Source organism: Cnephaeus nilssonii (assembly GCF_951640355.1).
Source record: "Cnephaeus nilssonii genome assembly, chromosome: X".
Lineage (NCBI taxonomy): Eukaryota > Metazoa > Chordata > Mammalia > Chiroptera > Vespertilionidae > Cnephaeus > Cnephaeus nilssonii.
The window spans coordinates 45,147,152-45,170,027 of NC_137071.1; the positions used below are offsets into that span (position 1 = coordinate 45,147,152).

General features: G+C 40.6%; 1 protein-coding gene across 6 annotated transcripts in view; it reads right to left on the reverse strand.

Annotated features, from left to right (window-relative positions):
- OPHN1 (oligophrenin 1) overlaps positions 1 to 22,876 on the reverse strand; it is a gene marked incomplete at its 3' end in the record, with an annotated part of 608,646 nt that overhangs the window by 197,835 nt on the left and 387,935 nt on the right. For all 6 annotated transcript variants that reach the window (XR_013813217.1, XM_079765071.1, XM_079765074.1 and 3 more), the window contains exons 12-15: positions 19,739 to 19,817; positions 16,669 to 16,702; positions 16,079 to 16,141; positions 14,587 to 14,661 (exon numbers count right to left, since the gene is read on the reverse strand). Coding sequence is in view for 5 of the 6 variants with exons in the window: in XM_079765071.1 (XP_079621197.1) it covers positions 14,587 to 14,661; positions 16,079 to 16,141; positions 16,669 to 16,702; positions 19,739 to 19,817 (251 nt within the window). The remainder of the gene's footprint in view (positions 1 to 14,586; positions 14,662 to 16,078; positions 16,142 to 16,668; positions 16,703 to 19,738; positions 19,818 to 22,876) is intronic.

The following is a 22,876-nucleotide window of genomic DNA, read 5'->3' on the forward strand; positions in this document are numbered from 1 at the left end:
AGAACACCATACAGTTAATACAATATTATTGGCTACATTCCCTATGCTGTACTTTACAACCACATGACTATTTTGTAACGACCAATCTGTACTTCTTAATCCATTCACCTTTTTCACCCAGTCTTCCAACCGTCCTCCCCTCTGGCAAACTCCAGTCTACTCTGTATCTATGAGTCTGTTTCTATTTCATTTGTTTATTTTGTCCTTAAATCTCTGCATATAAGTGATATCATATGGTACTTACCTTCATCTTATTTCATGTAACATAATACCCTCCACACCCATCCATGATGTTGCAAAAGGTAAGATTTCATTCTTTTTTATGGCCAAGTAATATTCCATTGTATATATGTACTCCATTTTGTTTTGTTTTTTTACCTGCTCATCTATTGAGGGACATTTGGGTTGCTTCAATATCTTGGCTATTGTAAAGAACATGACAATGAACATAGGGATGCATACAGTTTTTCAAATTAGTGTTCTGGGTTTCTTCATATATATACCCAGAAGTGGAATTGCTGGGTCATAAGGCAGTTCCATCTTTAATTTGTTGAAAACCCTACATACTGTTTTCCACAGTGGCTGCACCAGTCTTCATTCCCACCAACAGTGCAGGAAGCTTCCTTTTTCCTCAAACCCTCACCAGCATTTGTTTGTTGATTTCTTGATGATAGGCATTCTGACTAAGCAGTAAATCACTAACATTTCTCTTAGCAACATTTTTTTTTCTGATATATCTCTTCAGACAAGGGAAATAAAAAGAAAAAGTAAGCAAACAGGACTATATCAAACTATAAAGTTTTGCATAGCAAATGAAACCATCAACAAAAGGAAAGATAACCTACTGAATGGAAGAAGATATTTGCCAATGATACATCTGATAAGGGGTTAATATCCAAAATTTATAAAGAACTTAGACAACTCAAAAGGAAAATAATAATAATACAATTAAAAAATGGGCAGAGGCCTGGCTGGTATGGGTCAGTGGCTGAGTGTTGCTCCATGAACCAAGAGGTCACCTGTTCAATCCCCAGTCAGGGCACATGCCAGGTTGTGGGCTTGATCCCCAGTAAGGGGCATGCAGGAGGCAGCCGATTGATATTGCTCTCTCCCATGGATATTCTCTCTCTCTCTCTCTCTCTCTCTCTCTCTCTCTCTCTCTCTCTCTCTCCATCTCTGTTCCTCTCTCTCTAAAATCAATTAAAACATATTATGTTAAAAATTTAAGTGGGCACTGGGTCCGGGTGAAGCTAGATCCCGGGTCCGGGTGAGGCCATGTGCCCCTGGATCCGGGTGAGGCCATGCGCCCCTGGGTCTGGGAGAGGCCACGCGCCCCTGGGTCCGGGTGAGGCCACGCGACCCTGGGTCCAGTTGAGGCCATGCATCCCTGGGTCCGGATGAAGCTGGATCCCGGGTCCAGGTGAGGCCATGTGCCCCTGGATCTGGCTGAGGCTGGATCCCGGGTCCGGGGGAAGCCGCTCGCACCTGGGTCCAGGTGAGGCCATGCACACCCTGGGTCCGGGTGAGGCCACGTGCCCCTGGGTCCGGATGAAGACGTGCCCCTGGGTCCGGCCGAGACCCAACCAGAGGGAATCGGACCTGCATTACCACCATTTGTCCACCATCCAGAGCAGAGGGGTTAGTGCCGACATGTACACATAAGGAACTGGTGAACATTGATATTGGGTCTCAAAAGAACTGTTGGTCCAGAAAGAAACTCACTACAGACTGATTCATTTGCCTGTCTGCATAACTATTATTGCTCATCTCACATTCAGTTCATATAAGTATATCTCTAGTGACACATGATCTCGCTCATCTAGGGGAAATGATGAACAACATAGACTGATGAACAAGAACAGAACCAGAAACAAGGAGGCACCGATCGGACTATCGGGCCTCAGAGGGAGGATAGGGGAGGGTGGGGGGAAGGGGGAGAGATCAACCAAAGGACTTATGTGCATGCATATGAGCCTAACCAATGGTTAAGTTCAACAGGGGGTTGGGGCATCCGTGGGGAGGGGTGTGGGATGGGAATGGGGGGATGAGGACAAATATGTGACACCTTAATCAATAAAGAAATTTAAAAAATTAAAAAAAAAATTTAAGTGGGCAGAGGACCTGAATAGATATTCTCCAAAGAGGACATACAGATTGCCAATAGACATATGAAAAGATACTCAACATCACTAATCATCAGAGAAATACAAATTAAAACCACATGAAAATAGGTGGTTTTGGTTTCTTCATACACACACACACACACACACACACACACACACTGAGTGGCCAGATTATTATGATCTCTGAATGCATAATAATCTGGCCACTCAGTGTATATCCTATATAATAAAAGGCTAATATGCAAATTGTCCTCTCAACCAGGAGTTCAACCAGCAGGCAGGCCGGCCAACTGCCTATGTCCCCTCCCCCTGGCCAGGCTGGCCGGACCCCACCCATGCATGAATTTATGCACCGGGCCTCTAATATATATATATATATATATATATATATATATATATATATATGATAGATAGATAGATAGATAGATAGATAGATAGATAGATAGAGGCCAGATTATTATGTGTTCAGAGATCATAATAATCTGGCTACTCAGTGTGTGTGTGTGTGTGTATACTAGGGGCCTGGTGCAAAAATATTCGTGCACGGGGGGTGGGTCCCTCAGCCCGACCTGCACCCTCTCCAATCTGGGAGCCCTCAGGGGAGCCCTCTCCAATCCGGGAGTTTGTTTGTCTTTGCAATCACATGAGCGAATTGTCTGAGACCCCAACCCAGTTTGGATTATTGCTCACAGAATAATAGAGGCATTTTTTTTTTTTTTTTTGCTTCATTGGTGGATATTTCCTGGAAGTTTTAGGATATCTTCTCTTTAATTTTTCTTAGACACTCTGATTTTACTTATGTCTCTCACCTTTGCTTTCCCTCCATCCCCCACCGCAACAGTTACTTGCTCCAGGCTCACTTTGCTCTAGTGTCTAGGACAGTGATGGCGAACCTATGACACGTGTGTCAGCACTGACACGCGTAGCCATTTCTGATGACACGCGGCCGCTGAGGCGGCCGCATGCCAAGAATGAAAAATTTGCTGCTCCTGAGGATGAAACATTTGTGAAATAATGTTTTTTCCTTAAAGTGACACACTACCTGAGTTATGCTCAGTTTTTGGCGAAGTTTGACACACCAAGCTCAAAAGGTTGCCCATCACTGGTCTAGGAGATCTGTCTGCCACCAGAACTACGATTCCCAGCATTCCTGGTGCTCCCAGCACTCTTGGCTTCAGCTTCCAGTCCTGGGGCTGTCACCAGAACTACTATTCCCAGAATTCCTGGTGCTCCCCACGCTCTGGGTTTTCCCTTCCTGCTCTGTCTCAGTCCTAAGGCCTCCCACTCTGCCAAGTCCTCCAAACCACCAGCTCTCCCTCTCTGCTCTCTGTCTGGCAGCTTGGGGAGCCAAGTTCCCCAACCTGCTCCACTCTCCACCACCTCTCCCGCTCTGCTCTCCGCCAGGCATCTGTGTATGCAAATTAACCTGCCATCTTTGTCAGGTTAATTTGCATGCTCACTCCTGATTGGCTGATGAGTGTAGTGGAGGTACAGTCAATTTCCATGTTTCTCTTTTATTATATAGGATAATGCTGTGGAATCTCCCAATAATAATAATTACGTGCATCATAATCTTCTCTATTCAATAAGAAACAAGCCATCAAAGTTGAGTTATGTCTTTTAGCCCTATCTAAAACTTCAGCAAAATCATCGGCATGAAAATACAAATTCTGATCATTTGGCAAATGCATAGCTAATCTTGTGATTGCATGGGATTGGTCATGCATTCGCATTACAAAAAAGTCTCCAAACAGCCTCAGGAGTCCTCACATACCTGGAGTCAATGAAGTCCTGTACTTCATCATGATTGATAATATTTTTTTTCAAAAATTTGAATATTTGTACAAGCATGCCCTTTATACATGTATTTAAATAGATATTTGACACTTTTAATTGATTCATAGACTTCAACATTTATATGACAGTTATATTTGAGGCACAAATACGGGTTATAAGGAACAATCCAAGTATTATCAACAATTTTATTTCCAATAGAAATGGTACTACCAGATCTTCGTTTGTATTTGGGATATTCATCAACATTTCCAATGGTTGCATTTTGAAATTCTTTTGGATATCCCTTTGAACATTTTCCATTTTCCATAGATGGACTATTTCAATTTTGTATTCCACATGGTCCATGTACCATATTTGATTTTACAATTTGAAAAAGTTGAGGACACTGGTGCTCCTCTGAAATTTCTGCCTTAACTATAAGGTCAATGTCATCTTCTGAACATAATTTGGACTCACTATCTAATGTCAATAATATGTGACCGTGAGGCAGTCCACATTTCTGAAATTCAATGACATGAATTTTAGCCATTACTTTGCCAAATAAATGGAATTTACATATATCATTTAAAAGAGCATTCAGGTTAATATTAAAAACTCTGGCTACCAAGTCAGGTCTGTTTTCAACTTTTTGCCAGCATTATAAATTGTTTGCAATATCTGCCCATTTGGGGTTGCATGTCATGGTTATGAATAAATCGGGCTCATTACAATTGCCATACTTTGTTACAATTGCCATAGCATCCTGATATCACTGTTGCATATTTCTGGGTCTATCCTCAAAAGATGATGAAAGTATTATCATTTTACCAATCGGCACATTGTCATTTTCAGATCTAGATTTAGATAATCCATCAAACCACTATATTTTTCAACTCTCAACTTAGATTGGTTTGCTTTGATGAAATTTATCCGATTGGCCTCCATCTTTTAATATCAATCCACAATAAACTGTTGAGTTAATTTTCCTGCATTTAAAATAGGATTGAACATGTCCCGCACAGAAAGATGAAATCCATAATACTGCATTTGTGTGACTCGTGTCCTTACATTTTGTCTAGTATTGTTGTAGATTACACTGTTGTCTCTGAGTCTTAATGAAATATCCGTTCCCCAGCCTTTTTCACCATGTGGAAAAAGAATAGGATATGTCATTGCATCTAATGTAGGAAACAGGATACTGATTTGTTTCATTTTAGTGGCATTTGGATTACTGGTATCTAGTTTACAATGAATGAGCAAGTCCCTTTCAAAAGGAGGTTCTCCATCTTTGTTTTTGAATAGGACAGCAACCTCGGTTACACAGGGAGAATTACATCTACCTGGGTCACTGTTACGATCGTATTTAATTTCCATTGTTACTTCTGTGGGAGCAATACCTTTTGCTGCTGCTTCAGATTGGGCTTCCTTTTCTACCTCATGTAGGATCTTGTATGATTTTGTTAATTCATTTATTTCATGCATGAGGTTGTTGATGTTGATCATGAGTCTTTCTGAGCAGCCCTGGTTTTCTGGCATTGATAATCTTTTACTTGTAGCTTCAGCTGTATCCAAAATATAGAGTTGAGCAAACTTCCAAGAAACACCATCCGAAGGATGTAAAGTTCCAGTACAGTGATAAACTTGTCTGTGTATTCTAAAACAGTATGGCCCATATCCTGATGGCAATGCAATATTTGCACCCATGGAAGCAAAAGAAAAAGAACTATTTATGGAACGAATATTTTGCATGAAATTTTTACTGTCAGAATCTTTGTTTGTCATTAATCTTTTTAAATATGCCGGGTAATCTGGAAAATATATATCATTTGGACAGACTTACCCTTTGCTACAACATCGAGTAAATTTCCCATCAGATGGTTTTTCATCAGAGAAATTTAGTGATAGGCAAAACTCACATCTAACAGTCATTCCACCACAACTATGTTCAAGAATTGCATCCTCATGTACTCCATTTTCGCTGAGAAAGTAGTTCCTACCAGTATTAGTAGTACTTGTTGATGACTGTTCTCTAGATATATTCAGTCGTCACAACTGCCTTCTTTCAAATTCAAAGGCACGTTGGTCTTTAGACATTTTCAGTCGATGACGCCGGTGTTTTTTGGCTTCAGAGTGCCGTTTTTCCAATAGCTGCTCTTCAGATACATTCTGTCGCAGGCACCACCTTCTTTCAAGATCAGACACACGATGCTCTTCAGACATTTTCTGTCGATAACGCCGGCATCTTTCGGCTGTAGTGCTACATTGTATCAACAGTTGTTCTTTAGACATAGTCCCACCTCTCTACTGTCATGGTATGAGATGCAGGTGAATGAGAGTCCTGGCTGTCAGGCTGCTGAGAGCTGTCTGACCAACAGCTGATTCTGTGGGGGTGGGACTTCCTCCTCCCTGCTGTCAGTTTCCACAGCTGGGATGAGGAAGCTGGGAGTGACCAAGGGAGCCATGCCCTCCAAGCCACCCACTCTCCACCTGCTCTCCTGTTCTGCTCTCCATGCCTGCAGGCTAGGCCTGGCGCCACTGGCGCCACCGCCCTCGCCTCCCGGGGCCCAGTGATGGTCCTGGGAGCCTTGTGGGCATGGCCGGCACTTCCCCCCTCACCTCACGGGACCCGGGGATGGTCCTGGGAGCCTGCCCTCACCTCCCAGGCCCAGGATGGTCCCAGGAGCCTGCAGGTGTGGCCTGGCACCGCTGCCTTTACCTCCCACTCGGCAATGGTCCCGGGAGCCTGCAGGCATGGGTATGCAAATTAACCCACCATCTTTGTTGGATACTCACTCCTGATCTGCTGGTGGGTGTCGCAGAGGTACGGTCAATTTGCATCTTTCTCTTTTATTTATATATATATATATATATATATTAGAAAGTATATTTTTAATAGAAAAAAACAGTCAGCTACTTCTGATAGCAAGAAAGTAGTATTAATGACTAAATAATAGAAAAATAGAACTTTAATATTTAGGATGATAAAAATAGTGCCCAGACAGCATGACTCAGTGGTTGAGTGTCAACCTATGAACCAAGAGGTCATGGTTTGACTCTGGGTAAGGGCACTTGCCCAGGATTTGGGCTTGGCCCCCAGGGGCATCCCTCTCCCTTCCTTTCTAAAATCAATTAAAATATATATATTTTTTAAAATGTAAGGCCAGTTTTGGAGTGGTTCATCTAAAACCTCAAGAAACTGTAAAATATTCAGAATTGTGTGAAAAAATTAGAAAATTTATTTTGTATAGTATGGATATAATCATTATTATATGTGAGATTGTTTTACCAATAACAATGGAGAAAGAGATTTAAGAACAAACTTTATACTGTAAACCTAACAATTATGTTCCCTAAGTATACAAAAACTGTCTTCTAAGTCAAATACAAAGTATTATTTTGGAAGGCAAAGAGTAACTTGAGTACACATTTGGTTATGTTTAATTTAGTTGGCTGGAAAAAATAAACTGTAGCATACTAAAAAAGAAATGTAACTATTTACGCCAAAACAGGTTTTTCCTATTTAAATATCTAAGTAGAAAAACAACCTAATTATTTTCTGTTCAAAATCCAGGATAATATTTTAACCAAATCTTGGCAAGAAAAGGAGTTTACTTAACTATATGACAAGGGTGAACTTTACCTGAACCCTGTGCACCAAGGAGACAGAGAAGGTTTAGAAATCTCCCCATCTTTTTGGTTCTGAGAAAGAACTAACTTCAAAAGACCACCCTTCCCTCACTTATAAGACACATCTCCATCTTTTCATATGACTCATGTAAAACACATGATAACTCTCCTTCTTACTTGCTTCTATAAAACGCCAAATTTAATTCCTCTTACATGAGATGCATTCCATTAATAAGGTTCTTCCCATTGCAACAGTCTGTATAAAATCACCCCCTTAATTGTTTGTCCTTTACAAAGCTACAGTAATCAAAACACGGTGGTAACTAAGAGAGTAGATATTAAAAGTTCTCAACACAAGATAAAAAATATTTGTAACTATTGGGAGGAGGTGTCATAGCGGCATAAAGAGACATAGACTAATGGAACAAAACAGAGATAACAGAAATAAATCTCCCCATATATGGTGAAATGATTTTTTATAAGGGCACCCTTCAATGGGAAAAGGACAATATTTTCAACAAATGGAATAGGAAAATTCGATATCCACATAATTTGGGATTCCTTATGGAAAGTTCCTGCAAAGCATACATAAAAATGCCTATGCAGTCAATTACCATTTTTGTTGCACTTATTTAAATAATCATGTCAAATCTAATGAGGCCAGACTTACTTTATAAAGAAGATTCAAAAAGGGGGATGACTTGTTATTAGAGAAATTTATGTTTCAATGGAAAACTATAGCACACCTTTAAGGATCATTAGATTCTTGTTCTGTTCATTGTCTTTGAGCTGCTTTTACCCTCTTGGTAAATTACATTTTGTCAGTGCCTACCAAATTCTCAATTATTCTAGTTTCCTTCAATATCTGACTCCAACTCCCCAAACTAACATTTCCAGTTTTTCCCAGACTCCTGACTTGTCATCACTAAGGACAAAAACTGCCAACTTCCCAAAGCCCTGCAAGCTGAATCCAGACAACAATCTTGATTAGAACTTCAAACAAATTAACACAACAGATCATGTATGGGTAACATTCATGCATGGAGTTGCTGCTCCATATGCCACTCAGGATGCTATTAGTTTAATATCAAGAAATCTTCACAATTGATTGCCCAAACACCAGGTCTCAATGAATGGTTCAGCTGCTTTGTAACAAACAAATGGTGACCAAATGAGAAATGGACTTATATTGTTCAAAGAATAAAGAATGTCTACTCTTTCCTTAATCAAGCAAAAGGACAGACAGGAAATCAGAGTCAAGATGGAGGAGTAGGATGATTCTGAGCTCACCTCCTCCCATAACACAAAAAAACTACAACTATATATAGAACAGCTATCACTGAGAACTACCTGAAGATTAGCAGAACATATTTTTCCATAACTAATATAAAGAAAAAGCCACATCCAGATGGGTAAGAAGGGCAGAGATACAGTCTAGTTAGGACCCACACTCACAGTGTGATGACCCACAAGTGGTAAGGATATCACAACTGTAGAGGTCTATCCTGAGGAGTGAGAGATCTGAACCCTACATGGGCTCCCCAGGACAGCACACCCACATCAGGGAAAGGAGTCCCCATAATCTCTATAATAATAAAAGCATAATATGTTAATTAGACCAGACGTCCTTCCGGACAGAGCTGGGGCTGCGAGGGAAGCCTGGGTCCCAAATGCCAGAGGGAAGCCAGTGCCAGTAGCTGAGGGAAGGAAGGCCTACTCTTGCACGAATTTCATACATCAGGCCTCTAGTCTAGTTATAAAAATCAGTGGAGCTTACATTTGGGAGAGCTGAAGAGCTGTAGGAAACCGAGACTCATCTCTTAAGGAGCTGAAGCACAGCACAGCCAATGTTGCTCAGTGGTCGAGTGTTGACCCATGAACCAGGAGGTCAGGGTTCAATTCCCAGTCTGGATGCATGCCTGGGTTGTGGGCTCAATCCTCAATAAGGGGTGTGCAGGAGGCAGCTGATCAATGATTTTCTCTCATCATTGATGTTTCTCTCTCTCCCTCTCCCTTCTTCTCTATGAAATTAATAAAAATATACTTCTGTGGTTTTTTAAATATATTTTTATTGATTTCAGAGAGGAAGGGAGAGGGGTGAAAGAGATAGAAATACCAATGATGAAAGAGAATGATTGATCGGCTGCCTCCTGCACATTCCCTACTGGGGATCGAGTGTGCAACCTGGGCATGTGCCCTTGACTGGAATTGAACCCAGGACCCTGCAGTCCACTGGCCAATGCTCTATCCACTGAGCCAAACCAGCTAGGGCTAAAAATATAGTTTGAAAAAAGAACTCATACACAAAACCCCTCACAATGACTCTCAGCACAGAGATGCACCCATCTGAAAATTGCCTGGGTCATATGTGAAGGAGATACATTGATCAATCTTAAGACAAGAGCTGGAAGAGCAGGTATCTGTTGGAACTTTCTATAGGGATGGAAATACTTGTAGGTACCCTTTTTAAATTTTTCCTTCCACCTAGCTGAGAAGTGCCATTTTTGACATTCTCAATTAACCTTGTAAATGCTGTTTACCCCACACTGGTGTCTTAAAGAAGCTGCCCACTCAACCTGCCTACTCCAACTTGCACCCCTCCAAAGTGGTTCCCACTCTATCACAAAAAAGCAGACACCCTCAGCCTATACCAAAACCCACCCAAAACATCTCCAGCCCTACACCCAGCGTGCAGATTCAGTAGGCACTGGTATCCCTCAAAAATGACTCTCACCCTGTCACAATTGAGGGGATGGGCTCAGATAGCATCAGAGCCCTTCAAAGCAGGTCCTGCACACCACACCAAGTAGGTGACCTCAGATGGTATCAGTACCCCTCTAAAGTGGCTCCCATTTCAGGAGCAAACCCCCACACACCAAAGCATTCTCAGTAGCCAGGGCCAAGCCTTCCAGCCAGCAGCAATGAAGAGCTATTGCTCACATAAGTGTGCCAGAAGCCGTTGTGGTAAAACCCACCAGAGTTATTACCTACACACAAGTATTCCCACAGCAGCCACAGCCAGACCTCACAGACATCCAGGGTGGGAGACAGCCCCATCCATCAGAACACAGGCAGCAGTTGTGGCTGGGCCTTACAGACAATCAGGCCAGAGGCTAACCCCACCCAACAGTGTACCCACAGCAGTCATAGCCAAGCCTCACAGACAGCTAGGCCAGGGACCTGTCCTGCCCACCTGCATATTGACAAGTGTTGAGGCTGAACCTTACAGCCAGTAGACTTGGGGGCCAAATCCTTCCCACCAGCATGTCCCAGAAATCGCATCCTATCTAATAAAAGAGAAACATGCAAATTGACCGTACCTCTGCTATGCCCACAAGCCAATCAGGAACGAGTATGCCAATTAACCCAACCAAGATGGTGGTTAATTTGCATATCCAGGCCCAGAGCGAAGACTGAAGACAGTGTAGAAGGAAGCCAAGTGCTACAGAAGGGAGCAAAGCTGCAGAGAAGCAAGTGGGGCAGCGGAGATGGGAGAAAAGCAGGCGGGGCAGAGGGAAGCAAGCGGGGCAGTGGAGACGGCCACAGGAAGCCCTCTTCTTGCAGGAATAGGCCCAAGGAAGCCCTATTCTTGCAGGAATCTTCTTGCAATGGGCCTCTAGTCAGATTACAATAGGTGAGTGGACACAACCCATACAAGGGAAACCCCTGGAGCACATGACTCTGGAGACCAGGGAAGATTGTGCCACTGGGTACCACAGGAGATCTTCTATATAAGGCTACTCTTTCAAGAATGGAAAATGTAATGTATCTACCTAATACATAGAAACAAATGGAGTTAGGCAAAATGAAGAGATAAAGGAATATGTTCCAAATGAAAGTTCATGACAAAAACGTAAGAAAAATAACTAAAAAAAAATAGAGATATTCAATCTACTAGATAAAGAGTTCAAAGTCATGATTATAAAGGTGTTCACCAAATTCAACAAGGAAGAACACAGTAAGAACTTCAACAAAAAGATAGGAAATATAGAAAAGGATTAGAGACTGAAGAATACAACAACTGAGATGAAAATTACGCTAGTGTGAATTAACAGCAGATTAGATAATGCAAAAAAGAATATTCAGTGATCTAGAAGGCAGAGTACAGCAGTGGAAATCACCCAATCATAACAGCAAACAGAAAATAATAATTTAAAAAATGAGGTTAGTTTAAGGCACGTCTGGGACATCAACTGCACTAACATTCATATTATAGGAATCCCAGAAGGAAGAGAGAAAGGGACAGAAAACCTATTTGAAGAAATAAAAGTTGCCCTGCCTGGTGTGGCTCAGTTGGTTGAGCATTATTCCATGTACCAAGAGGTCACTGGTTCGATTCCCGGTCAGGGCACATGCCTGGGTTGTGGGCTCTATCCCCAGTAGGATGCATGCAGGGGGCAGCTGATTGATGTTTCTCTTTCATCAATGTTTCTCTCTCCTGCTCCCTTTCTCATTCTCTAAAATGAATAAAAACATATTTAGAGGGAAAAAAGAAAGAAAAGATGAAAACTTCCCTAATCCGTGAAAGAGACATCCAAGTTGAGGAAGCACAGAAATTCCCAAACAAAATGAACCAAAAAAGACCCACACCAAAACACATCATAATTTAAATGTCAAAAGTTAAAAATATTCCAAGTGTCCATAAGCAGGTGAGAGGATAAAAAACCTGTGGTACATTTACACAGTGGAATGCTACACAGCCATAAAAACAAGGGAATCTTATCCTTTGTGACAGCATGGATGGGCCTGGAGAGTATTATGCTAAGTGAAATAAGCCAGTCAGAGAAAGACAAATACCATATGATCTCACTTATATGTGGAATATAATGAACAAAATTAACTAACAAACAAAGTAGAAACAGTCTCATAGATACAAAGAACAGACTGACAGCTGTCACAGGGTGATACAGGGCTGGGTGAAAAAGGTGAAGGAATTAAGAGAAAACAACAACAGTACAGTAAAACATTGATGTAATGGATTAATTAGGGCAAGGGGGTGTCAGTTGAATCTGAAAGTAGGTTTTCCAAATGCATATGTTAAAAAAATGACAAATTAGTTTACCTGTTTTTACTTATGTAGAAACATTTGTGTAATTAAAATTAAGTGTATGTGCAAAAACTTTAATTTCACAGAAAAGTTTTCTAGTTGTATTACTGTAATTTTAAATTTATATTGAATAGGTATAGTAAATGAATGCATTCACCAGTCACCCGAATACACAAGTGCACAGGGCTGGGACATGGCTTAGTCCACATGAGAACATCGTAGGCATGCGACAACAGAACCAGATACCTCAAGATGCAGCACGATCACGTGCTAAGCATTCCCCAAACATTGTTTATGAGCGGTGACTTGGATTTAAATATGTAGACTATAGTTGTAGATATGAAATATTTATGTCAGCAAAATTACTAGGTTTTTTTCTTAGAGAAAATATGTGAGATATATTGCCTATTCACTAAAATTTGTCAAAAATAACAGTGAATTAATAACAAAGAATTACCTGTTAATTTAATTATAAGCAAATCTTATTCAAAAGCATTTTAAAATTAACAGGTTGTTAATTTTTACATATGGCATACAGACCGGAAATTTTGCCTTTTAAACCCAAAGTCCATTAAATTGAGGTCCTCAAAATCAAAGGTTTACTGTGTAGTGATTACCAGAGGGAAAGGATGTGGGGGAGGTAGCAGAGGGTAAGGGGAGATAAATGGTGATGTAAGAAGACTTGACTTGGGATTGTGAACACATCATACAACACCAGATGATGTATTATAGAACTGTACCCCAGAAACCTCTATAATTTTTTAACCAATGTCATTCCAATAAATTCAATAAAAGTTTGTTAAAAAGTTTTATAGAGAGGATCTTAAAAAGAGCAAGAGAAAAACAACCAGTAATGTACAAAGTAGCTCCTATAAGAGTGAAAACTGATTTTTCATCAGAAACTTTGCAGGCCACAGAGGATAGCACAATATATTCTAAGTGACGAAAGGGGGAAAAAAATTCCATCCAAGGCTACTATATCTGGCAAGGCTACCATTCAGAATTAATTGAAAGACAGGTAAGCAAAAGCTAGAAGCATTCTGCAACACTAAACTGACATTATAAGAAATGTTTGCCCTAGCCGGTTTGGCTCAGTGGATAGAGCGTTGGCCTATGGACTGAAGGGTCCCAGGTTCGATTCCGGTCAAGGGCATGTACCTTGGTTACGGGCACATCTCTAGTAGGGGTTGTGCTGTGCAGGAGGCAGCTGATCGATGCTTCTCTCTCATCGATTTTCTAACTCTCTATCCCTCTCCCTTCCTCTCTGTAAAAAAAATCAATAAAATATATTTTTTTTAAAAAAAGAAAGAAATGTTAAAGGGAATTCTTTAAGCAGAAAAGAAAAGGCCAAAACTATAAATGAGAAAATTCATAAAAGAGAAAATCACCACTGGTAAAGGCCAAAATACATTAAAGGTAATTAATGACTTATAAAGCTAATATAAAGAGTAAAAGACAAAAGTAATAAAAATTACCTATATCTACAATAATTACTTAAAAGATACACAAAAAGATGCAAAATATGACATAAAAAAACATAAAACATGGTACAGTACAGGAGTAAAAAATTTGATACTTTCAGAATGTGGTCAAATATAAGCAACAATCAACTAATAAACTTCTATATACATAGGTTGTTATATATGAATCTCATGGTAACCAAAAACCAAAAACCTATAATAGATACACACACAAAAAAGAAGAGAATGGAATCCAAACATAATATACCTTTTAAGCCTGGTTGGAGTAGTTCCAGTGGAGAGGTTGAGGAAGAAGCCAAATTGCAAAGGGTTTGAGGAGTAAATAAGATATGAGGAAGGAGAGATGCCAGTCATTTCTTCCAAGGCAAGATTGTCTCTGACCCAATGTAGACAAATATGTGCACATTTTACCTTTGGAAATATCTACTTTTTTTTTAATTCTACAACCTTCTTTAGCAATGTCTCCTTTTTCTTACAGTCACACTTCCTAATACATAAACAATAAATAAGAATTATGAAATTAAATTGTTACCAAAAAAGGCATTCAGCAGCTTCTGAACTTGAATATTGCTGCCCACGGTTCGGTACAATCCCTCTGTCTTGATCCCTAGGAAAGAAAATCAGGTCAGATTTGTTTATACAGCTAGAGCTTTCATTTATCTTAGGGTAAAAAAAGTAGGTACTTACACACTGGAGTCAGTTCAAACAAGAAAGGGTTACCCTATTCTCTCCAAGCTCTCCAGCCCTCTCCTACAATAGGGGAACAATCCTGAAGCATCTCTACAAATTATTCTCTTCATACTTTCATTTGGATTGTACCAAGCCCTCAATAATCTGAACAGAAGTAAACACACACTATAGTAAAAAGAATAATATGCTTAGGTGGGTAGCAGCAGAAGACTGAGAATGGTGCTACCATCTTGGAAAGGAACTAGGATCTAATTGAAAAAAAAAAGTAATATCAACCTTCAAGATATACCTGAGCAGTGATAGAAAGGAAGAGAGGGTTGGAGTATGGCAGATGAAAAATAAAAAGCCATTTTATGCATGGAGAGGACTGAAACAACATTTCAAAGAAAAAAAAAATAGACTGGTCATACAGTACACTGACCCATCTATAATAATAAAAGCGTAACATACAAATCGACTGAATGACCAAACAGCAGAATGACCAACTGGATGACCTTCCGGTTGGCCACGCTATGACACCCACTGGCGCCAGGCCAGCCAAAGCGGGTGCAATGCCATTGGTCAGGGGCCCGGCCATTGCCCCATGATCGCCCTGTAGAGGGAGGCCTAGGCCACTGGCCAGCGGGGTGATCGATCAATCGGGGGGCTCCACAATCACCCCAAAAAGGGAGGCCCAAACCACTGACCAGTGGGCTGCGGCGGGTAGGGGGGCCTCCCTCTGCAGGGGCGATACATCACGAAGCCCAAGCCAGGTGGGCAGGGCCTACCTCTTTGGGGCAATCGATCATGGGGCTCCTGGATTGTGGATTGTGAGAGGGCACAGGCCGGGCTGAGGGACCCCCCCATCCCCGAGTACTTGAATTTCGTGCACCGGGCCTCTAGTTTCTAAATATTATGAGAAAGAAACTTAAGAATATCATCAACCTGGAAAAATGTTTATTCCACATTTGTCTGAATTTGGTTTTGCATCCATCAATTTTTAAACCAATATCTATTCTGGCACAAACTGAACTCTTGTTTATTTAGGACTATCATCACAATACTACTTGAGGAGTGCCAGGTAGTATTTAGGAATACTTTAAAAGCCATTTAAAGGTCTTTCTCTTTAAAAAGCAGGAAACCACAAATTATCCAAATATGCTTGTGTACCACTGGTTTGGAAATCACTGAAATTATACAAATTGTGTTAGTGTTCAGTGTTTATAAACAGTGTTTATTCCAGAAATGGGTCCTGAACAATTGATTACATCATTGCTACTTTCGAGAAATTGCCCCAGGATAAATTCACATTGGCTATATTCAAATACTGCCAAGCTTATGGTTCATTACCTTACCTTTTGTCTCAATGACATTGATGCATTTTCTAACAAACTTGAAGCCCACTTCATTCAGCTCCACTGTTTCAAGCAAAGGAAAACAGAGTTAGATGTTGATCTACACAAGCTTCACCTACCAAGCATTCAGTTATCTTGCTAAGATACTGCAGAGAGAGAACTAGGGGTTTGATTGGTCATATCCAATCACCTTAACTGGAAAGGTCCTTTGCATGGGTGGGGGGTTAGAGTTTTTACTCTTTATAACACAAAATGCTTTTAGTTAGCCCTCTGCATTATGTCTGCTTTAGGCATGAACAACAATTAATGTGAAATATTAGACTGGAAATGCACACAATTTCTATATGTGTCTAGAACAAGAAGGATATAATGTGTTTCTTTATATCACTACTGCTATTCCCACCATAAGCTAAGATAAAATGACTTCCTCAAAGGACACATTTTTTTTTCAAAATAGGTATTAATTTCATTCCACACAGTGGCATCCATAAACACACTTGCATCAACATTACATATCATTGATGACAGCATTTACTATGAATAAGACAGCTGGCAGTTTATAACATCAGTAGATGAGCAATTTGACTCACTTTCTTCCTGTTTTGTTATGGGGCTGTGGTAAATCTACAAAAGAAGAGAAACAGAAAGATCCATAGCTGTAGTGAATCATTATAGGTAAGTATGGCTAATAAAATTAAATAAAAAACAATAACAACTCTAACAAGAAGGAAAAGTGGGCTAAACAGAATCATCTTTGTCTAGATCTTTAGGAAACAGCTGAAATAATCCCTGAAGATTACATTGGATTTCACATTGCTCACTACAACTAAAGTTATGACCCTCTTAGACATTTATTTAGGTAAAGCTTGGAGGGTTTTTCCAATGGAGCAAGAGTGCATAAGAGAAAAGAAGTGGATTTCTCATGCATACCTGGGTAATGGGCATGTGATGATAAAATGTAAACATTCCCAATACCAGCCTCCCTGTCCCCCAAGACTGGTTAATAGGTGTTTCCCTGTGGAAAGACAAGTGTCCAACTGAAAGAGATCCATGAACTGACAAGATTTTTCTGCGTCATCTTGAACTATGCATTTTAATAGCTATGAAAATACCAAAGAAGAGATTCTTGACTCTTCAAGTCTAGCACTGGTTCTGTCTCTACCTCATTATGAAATCTAGGGCATGTCCTTTTCATTCTCTAGACTTCAAAATTCACATATCTAAAATGATCAGAATTGGAGATGTTCCTTCAAGCCTACCGGCCATATAAGGCCCATAAAATTATTCAGTCTGCCCCTGCCAAGACATTAGGGATGAGTTAATTAAATGTTTGGCCAAATATAACAGGCTAATTTTTAAGCTGACAATTTTGTATGGCCCGCAAATCTATATATATATAGATTTATATATATATATATATATATATATATATATATATATATATATATATATATATATAAAGCCAGCGACTGGAACGTCGTAATGACTGGAACGACTGGTCACTATGATGCCCACTGTGGCCAGCAAACCGGCCTGATTGGGGTGTGGGGCTGGCCGGCCAACCTCCCGCAGACCCTCCCCACAGCCGGCCCCGCCCCTGATCTGACTCTCCCACCCCAATTGAGGGTGGGACAGCCAGCCAACACCCCCACGGCCCTTCCCCCTGGCCAGCCCCACCCCCGATCGGCCCCCACCACCCCGATCGGCCCACAGCCTCTCCCCCCAGCCGGCCCCACCCCTGATCAGCCCCCAACCCCAATAGGGGGCGGGGCTAGCTGGTCAACCTCCTGCAGCCCCTCCCCCTGCCCGGCCCCACTCCCAATCTGCCCCCCACCCCAAATGGGGGCAGGGCCCGCCGGCCAATCTCTTGCCATCTCCTCCTTCCGACAGGCCCGATCCGTGAATGAATTTGTGCACTGGGTCTCTAGTGATGTTATAAATATCCAAATGGCCCTTGACAGAGAAAAGGTTACCCACCCCTGCTTTAAGCAAAGCATGCAAAACATGTGTAAGTTTAATAGATTGATATGTTAAGTAAAGCAGCAATGACATTAGCAATGTTAGGATACAGGAAATAAGCTCTCTATATGCCATCTGTTAGACTGCTGTAACAATCTTTTCTTTTAAAAGAAACATTTTTGCATATGTGTATATACCCATGAGTATTTGAATGAGAGAGGTTTCCATGCTGGCCCTTGCTGCCACTTTGACAAACAATATATTTGTATTAAGTCTGCCATAGTCAAGCTGGTAAAGGTCCACATTCAGTGGGCCCATGTTCTAGCATTATTCTCCACAAAAACCCTTCCGTATTCTTCTATCTTTAAAACCTAAAGAGAGAACAATTTCAGGAGAGAGATTCAAGAGGAAAATGCCTTGCTAAGCCTCCTAGCATCCTCCTAGAGAAACACCAAAGACATGTAATAGTTAAGCTCCAGATTTCTGGGAGGGGAAGGAGAGAGGACAGGTCCTGGACTACTTTCTGGATGGCACTCTTCACAATATCACTTCACATTTATAGCTATCTTCTTGGTTGCTATAAATGCAATTTGGGATCTGTGCACTCCTGTTTAGATTCCAGGGCACTGAAAACAGCGAAAGAAAACCCTGGAATATATTTCCCCTCCTAGTAAGGTGAATAAAGCAAGGAGATTATACTATATCCAAATACTGTTGAATCTCAATAGCTTTGCACTCACACTTCAGACTACTTAAAAGCACCTAACACTAAAATATCACATTATGGTTGACAGACTGACTTTCATTTGATTTTTAAAGTAACCCTGCAAGATAGGTAGAAAAGAGATTATTAAAGCCATTTTACTAAAGAGAAGAAAACTGAGTCTCAGAGAGATGAAATCACTTGCTAAAGTTTACACAACCACTGACTGGCAGAACCATGATCCAAATCTAAGCCTTTCATATTCCAACATTATGAAGCTGATATTATTTCATATGTCACCAGAAGAAACCTACTGGAAAGATACTGAAAAGAGAAAATGCTTTTCAATAATTTCTTACTGTTCATATTGGTCTTTATAGAATAATCACTAACCCTTTTAAAGACTCTGTCCTCCTGTGCAAGAAGTTTCTAAATAGAGTGGTACATCTTGGCACACAGGATGGCAATGCTATCTCCTCCACTAGATGTGCCCTTAAAGATAATTAACTGATTTCTGGGAGTAAGAAGGGGCAGCAAAAACAATTTTGAATAAAATCTTAATAAATGCTTGTTCACAGCCATGCCAATTATTTTGTCTTTCTATATGAACATATATTAATTATATAAAATGAAAAAGGCTTAGTTTTCTTTACAAAGATCTTGTAGCCACAACTACATAATGTAAAACTGGAGCAAGAATCTATGGGCCCTGGATTCTAGGCCCAGCTTTGATGTCTTCTGTGAGGGTGGTCCTAGAGAAGTTCCTCACCTTATTGTTGTTTTTTAATTTGTGAGTTTTAGAGGGGGCGGGGAAGAAGGAGAGAGAGGGGGAATATCAATTTGTTGTTAACTTGCCTTACTTGTTAAAAAAGAGATGATAAATCAACAAAATTCCTTCTGGCTCTAAAAAATTTGTCCTAGACCCACTTGTACCACTAGAGGGCACTCATACGCTGGGTTATGCTGCAGAGGTATCCCCAGTGTCTGAAGTAACTTACAGGCTCTTTCCCATCCATGGCCTCCATCCATAGCCTTCTATTAGCTTCTGAAAGGGCCTGTAGAGTGATGGTTCCTGGCCTAAGGAAAGAAAAATGAGAAGTTGAAAGCAAAAAACTCATCTGAGAGAATGGAGTCTTGTGATCTAAAGTCCCCCTCAAGCCCGGGAAGTGTCACACTGAGTAGGCACAGGCATACAGAACTCAAATTTTTCAAAGTCTGTTTTACTCAGAAAACAACAGAATATTTAGAGAACTGTAACTTTGGGAACCCTGAGGAAGGGGGTATCTTGGCTAGGGTTGGGCAAGAAAATAGGAGGGCAGATGCCAGGACACCTCACCATAATACTAGTATACACATAAATTGGCCCTATACTGCTTGAGCCAAACTGAGGCTCTCCCTGCCTCTCTCAGAAGCCAGCCATTTGGTCTGAGCTATAGGGGTGAGCATGTTCATCATGGGCACATTCATCTTCAGGAAAGTGGCTTTGCTACTTCCACCACCTAGGATGCCCAGGAGAATTTCCAATTGGCACAGCATGCACAGTGGCTAACTTAAGTAATCTTATGACTAATAATAACTAAGAGTTACTAAATGCTCACTAGGTATCAGGTTCTGTTCTAAGAACTTTATAGGCATTAATTTATTTAATCTACCCAGGAAGCCCATAAAGCAGGAACCACAGAGGGCTTTTTTAAAAATCCTATTTTACAGAAGCAGTAACTGAGGAATACAGAGGTTACCTAAGTTAACATATTGGGTAAGTATAGTAGACCAGAATTTGAATTTAGTCATTCTGGCCTAGCAGCCATGTTCTTCCTTAACCACTACACTAGCCTTAACCGGTTTGGCTCAGTGGATGGAGCATCGGCCTGCGGACTGAGGGGTCCCGGATTCGATTCCGGTCAAGGGCATGTACCTTGGTTGCGGGCACATCCCCAGTAGGGGGTGTGCAGGAGGCACCTGATTGATGTTTCTCTCTCATCGATGTTTCTAACTCTCTATCCCTTCCCCTTCCTCTCGGTAAAAAATGAATAAAATATATATATTTTAAAAAACCAGTACACTATAAGGCCTCTTCATCATGGCAGAGGGCCTCAATACCAATTTTATTTCACTTACTTGCAGGCTACCTATACCCAGAGATATCCCAAGTTGTTATACTGTGTATTGTATTTTTCAAACTTCAAAAAACAAAACAAATTGGAAATTTGACCATATTATTGCAAGCATAAAGTCTCCTTGCATTCTTTACCTCACTGTGCCATTATGAGAAGCTTGCTCCTCTCACTACTTATATAAGATGAGACCTCTCTCAAGTCATGAAATGATAAGAACAATGATGAGAGACCTGGAAAAAGTCACTGGGGCTCTGTGGGCCTCTTTCATTATCTATAAGGGTGTTGAAACACACAAGTTGGGAGGTGCTTTCTAGTCCTGATATCATGGGATTCCTGTTCTACCTGCCCTTCCATCTCTTATTTCATTAAAGTACTCCTTAAAAAAGAACACTCTTAAATCATCTTTAAGCAAGAATCAATTGAAAACCAAGACTTGGTTTTGGATAGTGAATTCTTTCATGTCTACCTTTCTCTTAGAAACACCCAACCTTTTGGATATATCTTATGGGGCTAGAAAGTCTAGAAATCTTTGTAAAGGCAGCTATGTAGCTGAATCCTGCAGCCAGAAAGAAGGAAAACAAGTAAATGGGCAACAGACAGAAAAGCAGAAACTGAGGACCAGATATGATATTAAAACCATTCTGAAACTGAGCTTCCCTAACTGGGAAATCAAAAAGCCAGTATGTGTCCTTGCTTCACTTTACAGAGAAGCTGAATAAACAAGTACTATTCAGGAAGCATTTATAGATTTTTAAGTGCTACAGAAAGTCAAATTCAAAGAACAATACTGTTTATGAACAGAATGACAAAGTACTGACATCTAGGCCAGGGTCTTCTATTCTGACCTAAGATAAATCCTTTGCCCTCCCTGAGGTCTCAGTGACCCATCTGGAACAAAAAAGCATACACAGCATATTTGCAGAAGAGTGTAGTAATTAAGAGTGCGAGCTTGGAAAGTAGAATGCCTGGATTTAGATCCTGGCTCTACCATTTTCCAGTTATGTAATCTGACTTGTTTACTTTCTCTCTGTCTCCTTGTCTTCCTTTGTAAAATTGGGATAATAATACCCCCTACCTCATGTGACTGTGGTCAGGACTAAAGGACATTATCACTTAAAGGGCTGAGAACAGTGCTTGGTACATAGGAGGTATTCAGCAAATGTTAGCATTTGTGTTGCTGCTGCTGCAGTTGTTATTGTTATTATTATCATTGCCATTCAAGCTCTGATGGGATATGAGCCTGTGGTTTCAAATATTGGTAGGAACACTAATAAAAAGCTATCCTATATTTCTGAAATGTACTGCAGGGTGTCTGCTGCCTGCTGGGCAGTCCAACTTTGTTCCTTAGAGCAGAATGACTAGCCAGGAAAGCAGACATTACATCCCTCAGAAAACTCCGCATGTGCAGAGGAACCACAGCACCTGTTCAATGTTATCACTGACCCTCTATTTCACAGCACAGGTATTTTGCTTACAATACACAATGAAATAAAGTTAAAAAGAACATAGGCTTTGGAGACCTACATACCAGGGTGTGAGCTCAGCCTTGCCACTATTGGATTTGAGATTAAATAAGAGAATTTTTTTAAAGTGCCCAATATGTGGTAACAAAATTCACAGACACATTGAAACTTTAACTCCTGGATTCTAGTCTCAGAAATCCTCAGAAATCCAGGGTAGGAAAAAAATAGATTAAAAAATGAACACCAAATTTATTATCTACCATGAGTCATACATAGCACTAGGTGCAAGATACATATACTAGTATATGAATTGTTACAAAGCCAGGAACAGTAAAGGTTCATGAAAGGAAAGCCATAGCAAAAAGTCATTTTTCCCTTTCTACTGGGCCAGTAGCTTTCGGGAACATGAGTGACAGAATCATGGTTACTAGCAACTATGTTTACTATCACAGTCATCTTTGATTAGGACTATCCATTTTTAACCCCCCAAAATTATCTAGGTTCACAAAGAGAAATTTAAAATGGGAAAACTGACCAGTAGTAACTTATTCCCAGA